At 41.8% G+C, this 10,543-nt stretch overlaps 1 protein-coding gene across 8 annotated transcripts in view; it reads left to right on the top strand.

Moving 5' to 3' along the window:
- The window catches only part of galnt7 (UDP-N-acetyl-alpha-D-galactosamine: polypeptide N-acetylgalactosaminyltransferase 7), a 246,524-nt gene that overhangs the window by 102,472 nt on the left and 133,509 nt on the right, over positions 1-10,543 (top strand). For 7 of the 8 annotated variants that reach the window (XR_013284129.1, XR_013284130.1, XR_013284131.1 and 4 more), the window contains exon 7: positions 3,172-3,354. The exons of the other annotated variant lie outside the window; for it this stretch is intronic. Coding sequence is in view for 4 of the 7 variants with exons in the window: in XM_077525662.1 (XP_077381788.1) it covers positions 3,172-3,354 (183 nt within the window). In the remaining 3 variants the exon portion in view is untranslated. The remainder of the gene's footprint in view (positions 1-3,171; positions 3,355-10,543) is intronic. 8 annotated transcript variants of the gene reach the window in all.

Below are 10,543 nucleotides of genomic sequence, written 5' to 3'. Positions count from 1 at the left end.
ACTGATGTAAAATGTATTTACTTGTAAAAAAAAAAAAACGTGTTCAAAATGTTTGCTTTGTTCTTGTTTACCGCAAAACTGATGTTTGTTCATATACAACACTTTGTATACAGCAACGCCTGTTCTTAAAGCGCTTTATAAATAAAGTTGAGTTGAGTTGAGTTCCGTGGAGTCTCCATAAGGGATTGAGACGTATCGGGTGCAGGTCTCTTTAAATCCAATTTGAATTAGCTGTCCTGTCCGTGAAGTTGCGTGAACAATCGAGAGAGCTAACAGGGACAATAGCATGAACGCACATGACATCATGCTCAGAGCCACAGTTAAAGTTTCCTGCCCGAACGCTTCATTTTTTCCTTTTACAGAAAAATAGGGGCAACAGTCATTGTGCCACAGTCGTGTCTCCTGTCCACAATACAATTCTTAAAACATGTGCGGGTGAAAAATATGGTTATTTTAACACTCAAATTTGAGTCTAATCTTGCATCGTGTACCTTTAAAATATGTCCTCCTTTTTGACCTGATGGAAGTGGCCACCCTACTCCAACTGTGGTGCCATTAAACACCTTAAAGGAGGCTTAGGGACAACAGAATAACCAGAAAACATACACTGCACACTTACTAGTTGCTAATGCTACACAAGCAAAAATGGTGCATTCAGGGTACTTTCACAGCGTCGGAAACTTCAGTTTTCTTTGATAACTTTTAAGGGGAAAATAATCTGCCAATTGCCTCAATTGGCCGATTGTTTGGGCCGATGTTTGAAGGCCAATAATCGGCCGATTGTAATTGCTGTCCGATTAATCGGTCGGGCCCTAATATTCCGGGGTTGGCGTGGCTCAGTGGTGGTCGTCTTCCAACCCAGAGGTTGTGGGTTCGATCCCATGCCATTGTGACCACGTCGAAGTATCCTTGAGCAAGATACTGAACTCAACTCAACTCAAGTTTATTTATATAGCGCCTTCAAACAGCCTGAGCAAACAACAGTCTTCCATTCCTACATACGCTTTGATGTTTGAAGCAGTTATCGATGAAAGAGGACAGAATCAGTCTCCTTTCAGCAGTTGATCAGAAGTGCAATCGCAACATGTATGACGTCACACACGTTTGCTACAAGTTAAGTTTGCTTCTAAGACAGCTCATAAACAAGCAACTGCTGCGTTCGTGACGAGCACCATATACATAAAAGGAATGGTCCAATTTCCCAGTCTCATCCAAAACTGCCTCTCCTCCAAGTGCCAAACCTCCATCTAGAACTCCATCTCGCGCACACCACCGCGCATAGCGGCGACGTTCGCGTCCTCAGCTCCACCGCCATCCATCTTAGCTCACCAGCGTAGACTGTCCAGCAGCGCCAACTTTTCCACCAAGCAAAAAGGGCCTGTGAAAAATGCTGCCTGTTTCCTGGCGCAAAAACCACAAGCGACCCGCAGGTGCCCAGTGGGGCAGTCGGATAGCCCTGACATTCCCCCATCAGAAGCCGTGCCGGTGCAGGCATGCTGCAACCGCCGGACACCGACACTGTCCCTCGAGGAATAGCACGGCCAAAACGCTGAGAACAGTCCAGTCCAAAAACGCCTTCCATCCAGCTAACCAGCGTAGACTGTCCGATCTCTCCACCGAGCAGGAAGGGGCTGTGAAAAATGCTTCCTGTTTTCCTGGCGCAAAAAAACACAAGCGACACGCAGGTGCCCAGTAGGATAGTTGGTTAGCTCTGACATCCCCCCATCAGAAACCGTGCTGGTGCAGGCATGCCGCAACCACCAGGCAGAGACACTGTCCCTCGAGGAATAGCATGGCCAAAACGCCGAGAACAGTCCAGTCCAAATCGGTTCCACACAAAAGACGAAACGCCACATGACAAGAAGAAAGACAAAGACGGCTGCTATAGCTCACAGCGCCATCAACAAACAGCCAAGACAAGAGAGTCGGCAGACACACCGGCCCATGCCATCTTGTCGAGACAAAAAAAAAAAATTGCGCCTGATGATGCGTCATCAGTAGGTGAATGAGTAGTCAAAAATGTGAAGCATTTTGAGGGCCTTGTAAGGTAGAAAAACGCAATATAAATGAAGTGCCATTTATTAAAAAAAAAAAAATTGAAGTGCCATTTACCATTTCATATGGACCACTACGGATGAAATATTGCGATCATGATTTTGCGACCGGCACACGAAGATCGCCGCAAGCACTCGTTCAATCTGAACGGTCTCAAATCTCATTTATTTGGCCACCTCTTCAAGTCTAGGTTCATCATCATCCTCACTCTCCGGCATCCACCAAGGCCGCCATCCCTGAGGCGGGAGCCATGACCATGGGCTGGGGTAGCGACGAGACCCTGGAGCTTTCATTCAAATGAATGGGAACACACGGCCCAGCGAGCTGAGTGTGCGTTTGTTTTTTTTGTTTTTTGTTTGTTTTTGTTTTGTTTTGTTTTTTACCACCAGCATTAACAATTCATCCACTAGTACATGTTAATTTGTAAATATGGTTCAGCGTTGTTATAAAACACTATTATGATTATTGTATATACTGTATTTTTATGACTTTGGCGAGGACCAGCCGGCACCTCTGCCTCGCTCGCTTTAAACCAGGAAATGGGCGTGTGCCACGCAGTTGGTCTCTCATAACTGTCAACCAATCAGATGACGGTGACGACACGGCCCGGCTCAGCCCCAAACGACGGGCTCAGAGATGTTTCTAAAAGGCACTTACGCTCAGCCACCAAAAAGTCAAATGGAAATGCGAACATCCAGGGCCAACCATGGCTGACTCTGTGTAGAACTGTTCTAGTGGAAAAGCGGTAACAGATAACAGACTATATCCATGGTTATGTGTGGAATATGGAATCAATCCTATCATGGTGCCGATAAGAACAACTTGACTAAGGGAGTATGAGACTGGAGCCTGCTCTGGAAGAGGACCTGTAAACCAGAAAGAGAACGTGCAAAGAAATTATGCAACTGAACCTTAAATGGTACAAACATTGCAGACAGCATGCTGCTAACTAATGTTCATCTTTGTGTCTCCATTTATCTTCCTTTATCCCACCTTTATTGTCTCATCACCTTTTCTTGACAAACCCCATCCCATTTGTATTGTTGTCGAAATACTGGAACCCCCCTCCCCCCCACCCCCGTGGCTATTCTTCTGATGTCATTTCCATTCTAAAAGAACGGTGTGTACTGTTCCTTTGATCGACGCCATCCATGGGGAGACGTTCACCATTGAACCCCAAGGTGGAGGAGATGAAGATGGCTTTGCTCGAGGAGCCTGGGATTGGAGCATGCTGTGGAAGAGAGTTCCTCTGAACGAGAAGGAAAAAAAACTCAGAAAAACTCGGACTGAGCCATATAGGTACTGAAAACTAATATCTTAAGAATACAGTGTGTGTGTGTGTGTGTGTGTGTGTGCGTGTGTGTGTGGGTGTGTGTGTGTGTGTGTGTGTATATATATATATATATATATATATATATATATATATATATATATATATATATATATATATATAGTATATATATATGTGTGTATTGTAGCGATAACTGGGTCGTCTTTTTGACGAATTAATAATCTGGACGTTACAGAGGTAAATTGTACTTACCTCGATAATCTCTAGGGGCACCACGTTGGCTTTGCTTTGGTTAACAGGAGCAAACAACGACCAAAATCCTTTCTTCATCAATCATTCATAATCTAAAGTCACTACACTCGATATTCAGTGGTCCGTTGTACTAACAAAAGAATAATAATCCACTCCACACAGATGACTTCGGCGGTTTAGTCACGATTACTACACTACAGAAACAAAACACATCCGATGTCTAACTATCCTACCGTCAGAAGAAAATAAATAAAATAAAGCGAATGAAAATAGGGAAGGAATGCGAACTAATAAGGAAACAGGAAAAGAGAAATTTAACTTGCCAGATCTGTGATATGTTTCAAACGTAAGTTGCACACAGTGATACGCCGAATTGGGGATCAAACGTGCACTTACGAGTTGGGTGCTGCGTCGAACGAGCAGAAATGGGAGGTCTTTGGAAAAAGGGGGGAAAATAGTCAATGTTCGTTCCAAAAGGCAAGAAAAATAAAAAAGGGGTATTCCACAGGTGAGCAAGAGGGCCGCTCGGGGGCTGACGTAGTTGCGCGGCTCTCTCTTGATTGGTCGGCGAGATCTTTTTCCGGCGAGGTTGGTTCCGCCGGACAGCCCTGGACTCCGGTGTGGAGCTCGGTCCGCTGCGTGCCGGCGTCCGGGGAAGGCCAGCCGTTGGAGGTGAGCTTGCACCGCGGCGGGGCGCCACCGAATAGCAGGTGAGATGCGGTGCGGCTTAGGTGCACAACCTTGAGTCCGGTGGTACGATGCAAGTGTACCCCGGGGCCGCGGAGCTCGTTGATGGCGGGCAGTCACCAATGGTGAAGAAAAAAGGGGGAAAAAAAGGAAAAAGGGAGTAAAAGAGTCTCTTCGGGGTCAGCGTTGAAGTTGGTACCTGCTTTGTGTGGCGTGCAGCGAGTGTCTGCTCTCGTGGCAACTCGTTGCTGCCAGGAACAAAGGGGGCCACGTGTTTGACAAGTTTCTTGGGACAAAGAGTCAATAGGAGCAAGCTGGGATACTTGGAGGTAGCAGGCCTGAGGATGGTCAGTAGAAGAGGGGAAGCGTGGAGCGGAAGAGAGAGCGAGAGAGCGAGAGGGGGATCCCCTCGTCTTTTTAAAGCCTATGGGCGGGGCTTCAGTAGGTGGTGGCAAACCTTTCTATTCGCTCACACAGACTTTAAAAAGCAAATTATTAAAGGGATTAATAATTTGGCATCAAATTTGGTCAGTCTGGCAAATCAGTTTTCCCACACAACACGTTTAGCACACATCACAATTAATGCATCATAAACTTAATTTTGTGAGGTAGTTCCTACTTGCCTAATCTGACTAAACTGAAAGATATTGATTACCTTTCATTCCTTATGGAGTACAAATGAGATAGGACGTTCATACACACAAAGAGACATAACATGAATCCTTCGTAGTTCAGTTATCTATCAAGAATTATATATCTTCTGTCATCTGGTATAAACGTGTAAAATGCGGTTACTTGTAGGAACCGTCCCAAGTTTCACCACTTGGTGGCGCTGTTGCTCCATCTAGACGTTCCAGGGGTGCCCCCTGGGGGGGGGGGGGGACGATGCCAGAGCATCCTTTTTAGTTGATAAGAAAGGTCATAAACATTCCTGTGATCAGTCGTCTGTATATCCTAGGGTCAGAAATGGCTTCTCTCGGACCCCAGGGGTTCGAGCTTAAACCAACTCTTTTGGCAGACGCATGAATTCCTATGTGACCTGTTCAGTGGCTTCAAAAGAGTTTTGTTTGTGGTTGGGTGACCACCTGCAGACCTAACCAAGATTAGATCCTTCCTGATTATGCAACTGCAGCGAGTTTACTTTGGAAGAAGCAAACCAAAAAAAAAAAAAATTAGAGGGTGGACTGGGCCATAGTTGTTTATATATATATATATATATATATATATATATATATATATATATATATATATATATATATATATATATATATATATATATATATAAATGGCAAAATGGTCAACATGTGCCCAAAAAAATCCAAATTGAGATCTTTATATATTTGAATTCTGCACTTAATTCCCTTTAAAATGATATATAATACATGGATGTAGCTCAAAAATTGACAAAGTTACAGCAGTTTTAATGTTGGAAGGTTGAAATCCCTAGTTTTGAGAAAATGGGTTTTAAAGTTTTGGTACTTGCATCTTTCAAATATCCATAGCAACCAGTAGCTTAGGGAAAAGATATTAACCTGGGCCCGGTTGTTCAAAACTCGGTTATAGCTTTAACCATTGGTTAAGTAGATTTAACCGACCGTCAAAGTTAACGGCACTGTTATCTTGTTGTTCAATAACTTTAACCGGCTGTTAACTTTCTGTTAAAGTTAACACACTTAAGGACTGTCTCTAACTTTTTAACAGTGTGGTTAGCTCTGTGTTCGTGGCTAATGCAGCCTTCATGATGCCCACTGAGCGCAAGAAAAAGAGAGACTATCGAGGGCTTGACTTTGACGTTAGTGATTTATTCTGATGAAGAGTTAATCATGTTACCTCTTATCAGTAATACAATTCCAAGTCTCATGCTGAGTCAAAAAAAAAGAGAATAAAAATGTGTTTTTTAAGACAAGTTCTAAAAATGGACAGAGAAAACAAAAATAAATTATGATGAATTAAAAATAAATAAATTATGTCACCAAAACTCCTAAATTACTTCAACCATTGATTGTTGCTTTCGCCGACCCGGGAGTAAACAAAAAGAGGAATTGTGGGATATATCAGTGCTAACCAGTGACGTAAACGACATAGTTAACTTTGACGGTCCCATTAACAAACGGCGTGACTAACCATGTTTTGAACAACACATATTTAGCGGCCAGTTAGTAAACGGTGGGTTAAGAATTTAACCGGCGGTTAGGGTTTAAACAGTGGTTAAAATTGAAAAAGAATTGAAAAACAGGGTCCTGAAGTTTTCAGGGACTGTTAAAATATCTATGGGAAGTCAGTTACAATAGAAGGCAAGGCCATCGTCCGAGATTATAACCCTTTAAATGTTTTGGAAGTTTGACTCTCAAGAGATGAAATCAGCCTCAACTTTGAAAATCACATTCAGCTGACAATTTATCTTCTTAGGCATCAGCCAATTTTTCGGGCCCGAGCAGCGACTGCTGCGAGGTCCCTATTGTTCCTGAAGGAATTCTTATTAGGACCCGAGCAGCGGCGCCCGCTGCGAGGCCCTATTGTTTTTGTAGGAATTCTTCTACTTCTTATTATTATTATTATTATTAGGGCCCGAGCAGCGGCGGCGGCGGTGCCGCTGCGAGGCCCTATTGTTTTTCAAGGAATTCTTATTAGGGCCCGAGCAGCGACCGCTGCGAGGTCCCTATTGTTCCTGAAAGAATTCTTAGTATTTTTCTTCTTTTTATTTGTTATTATCCTATTCCGCAAACAGTCACATTTTTGAGACACTAAACATGAACCAAACTTTACACGCAGATCGGCTCTGGCGAAAAATTTTATATTTTAAAGTCGCCATACATGATAACAGAAAAATGGCTCCTTAGCACCACCTACATAGGTTAAACAGATTCCTGTCCCGCTACGATTGTCCTATGGCAACGAAAATTGTGTGTCACCTGTAGCACATCCAGATGAACAAAAACCTCTTTGATATGTGTACCCTAAAATAGACAGGAAGTGAGGTATGAATATTTGAACGTCCAATTTTGGCCCATTGTTGCACATTTACAGGGGTCATACTTTTGCCCACTTCTCCTACACGGTTAACCCAATTGACTTCAAACTTGGGCTGTACCATCGCAATACAACATCATGGTAAAAAATCAAAAGTTTTATACGCACTATATGACGGGTCGAGGCATCAAATTTAGAGTTTCAAAACTCTTACTAAAGTAGCATTGCCAGTTGTACGTTTAACCTAGAGCTACGAAAATTGGTACACATATGTAACAGACTATGACCTACAAAAAAAGTCTGTTGGTGCCATATGCTAAACCTAACAGGAAGTCCGCCATTTTGATTTACTTTGGAACGTGTTATTTTTTTGGGCCATTTCATTGGGGTCTTATTTTAATGAACTCCTCCTACAGAGTTTATCCGATCATCTTCAAACTTGGTGTGATTCATCTTAAGATGTTGACGATGAAGTTATTGAAAGCTTTTTATTTCGTCGCACGCAGTTGTCGTGGCATGCACTTTTTGCAAAGGAAAAAAATCCTTCTTAATGAAGCATTCCCAGTTGTACGAAGCAGCTAGAGCTACGAAAATTTGTAGACATATGTAACAGCCCACGATGTACAAAAAAAAAAAGTCTCTTAGTGCCATGTGCTAAACCCAACACGAAGTCCCCCAGGTATGAATATTTGAACGTCCAATTTTGGCCCATTTTTGCACATTTACAGGGGTCATACTTTTGCCCGCTTCTCCTACACGGTTAATCCGATTGACTTCAAACTTGGGATGTACCATCTCAAAACGTGGGACAACACCATGGTAAAAACAATCTAAAGTTTTTGACATACTCTATGACGGCGGCAGGGCATCAAATTTAGAGTTTCAAAATTCTTACTTAACGAAGCATTGCCGGTTTAATCTAGAGCTACGAAAATTGGTACACATATGTAACAGACTATGATCTACAAAAAGCCTGTTGGTGCCATATGCTAAACCTAACAGGAAGTCCGCCAGAGGCAGGGCATCAAATTTTGCGTTTCAAAATTCTTAATGATTGACTGAATGATGAATTAATTATTAATGAAGCATTTCAGGCTGTACGTTTCACCTAGAGTTACCAAAATTTGAAGACATATGTAACAGCCCTCGAGGTACAAAAAAACTCTTTTTAAAGCATATGCTAAACCTAACAGGAAGTCAGCCATTTTGATTTACTTTGGAACGTGTTGCCATTTTTTTGGGCCATTTCATAGGGGTCTTATTTTAACGAACTCCTCCTACAGTTTATCCGATCATCGTCAAACTTGGTGTGATTCATCTTAAGAGGTTGAAGTTGAAAATTTATTGAAAGCTTTTTATTTCGTCGCATGCTGTTGTCGTGGCATGGAATGTTTGCAAAGGAAATAAATTCTTCTTAATGAAGCATTCCCAGTTGTACAAAGCTTTTTTAGGCAATACACATTAGTAAAATTGGAGGAATGTAACTTTTTTTTTCCCTTTCTCAATGCACCATTATGAGTGAAATGAAAATTGTATATGTGAGTATGAGGATTTATTATTCTGTATGCCTATGAATTTCATGTACATACGTTAATGACAAATGCACACATGTGTTAAGGTGCAATTGTTTACACAAGCAGAATTACACATTTTCTTTTAGTACATTCCAGTAAAAGAAAATGTGTAGTAAATTAATACATTCCAGGAATCTACTTTTTTTTTTTTTTTTTTTTTTTTTTTTTTATGAAATGAGTCAGTAGATATAAAGAATGGGTAGGACTAGACAACTTCTTTCTACTCCTTTGAACATGTAAACTATTATGAATGATTGCAATAAGTTTCTTCTTTCTTTTAAAATTTTAACTGCTACTCATTTGTTTATAATGTCCAATAAACAAACAAACACACTGCCTTATCCAACGAAGCAAAATTAATTGTGAGTGGTGTGTTGCTTTAAAAGTTTTAAATGAAGCTTTTGAAGTTATATAAAATGAAATGAAACATACCAGGACTGTTCAGGGAGGCATCATAACGTAAAGGAGAGCACAGAGAAGGTCCAGCTGTAAGTCACAGTACATAACATTATTTTTCTTACATTTCAATTTCCCTAGAACTGTTTATGAGTTGTTGTTGTTTTTTTTGTTTTTTGTTTTTTTTATGAGTTGTTAGGTGATGAGGCTAACAAGTTAAAACGTTTTAGTTACGTTGAATGCAGAGCCTTGTATTAAGGAAAAAAACAAAAAACAAAAAAACGAAGTGGTTGTTTTGCTTTTAACAGTGAATAGTATGCCTAGCTTCCACACGTCCTTTTCACGAAGCTTTTCAATTTCGTCACTGAAAGCAGGGCTATTTCGGCGTTAGCTGCCTACAATACTTTTCGTTTACTAGGTTAATTGATTTAGGAATGATTTCACATTACATGGGCTCGGAGTTGCCCTGGATGCGTGACTTTGCCAAGCTTAAGCTAACATGCTACGCTAACAGTTTAATGGTAGTGCGGTGTAAAAGCCACGTTGCGACCAAGCATCGACCTAAATAAATATATATACAAAGATGTGCATGAGGCAATTCTGTCTTACCTTCGTGTGTTAGCAAGGCTGTTGGCAATGAATCCTCGCACACTGCCGTGTCCTTGCACATTGCTTCCAGCATGGTGATTGCAGAGTCCTCCTTTGTACTATTGGTGGTACAACCCATCCGGTGGCCGAGAATGTCGTCCAGTCTTACATACATTTATTAATTTTGCGGTCATTTCTACTGCGGTTGTTGTGGTCCTTGAGTTTCCTTTATAGTCCTGTTGGAGTTTCTTTAGTTTTTCCCTCACCTGCTTTTGTGTGTGTAATGTTAACTCTGCTTGCTTCGCGGTTATTATCGTTTCTTGTTGGACTTTCGAAGTGCCGTTGGGTCTCCTCGTCCCATGTTTGCTCAGGAGAGCCTGTACTTCCTCGTCCGTCCACCTCTCGGTTTTTTAATCCTTCCATTGCCGAAATGTTTGAAGAAAAAGTCGTAGTGCCCGATAGAGTAGAGTAAAAAAATCATCTAAAAAAATCATCTAACCAAAACGACACACCTCCTCATCCAGTCAACCAATCATAACACACTAGACAACACGCCCCCACCTTGTGTCGTTCAGGGTACACCCAAATACCCTCCTCATGCCTAGGAACTTAGGTAGTACCGTTCCGACCCCCCCAGACCCGGAACTGGTTTTGTGTGTGAACGCAAACTTTGGACAAACTCCCCCGGAACATATGGAAGTTCCATCATAAGTTCCTGCGGTGTGAAAGC

The sequence above is a fragment of the Festucalex cinctus genome, chromosome 6 (assembly GCF_051991245.1).
Source record: "Festucalex cinctus isolate MCC-2025b chromosome 6, RoL_Fcin_1.0, whole genome shotgun sequence".
Classification (NCBI taxonomy): domain Eukaryota; kingdom Metazoa; phylum Chordata; class Actinopteri; order Syngnathiformes; family Syngnathidae; genus Festucalex; species Festucalex cinctus.
The sequence above is the reverse complement of the archived record's forward strand: the minus strand, read 5'-3'. Positions and strand labels throughout refer to the sequence as shown.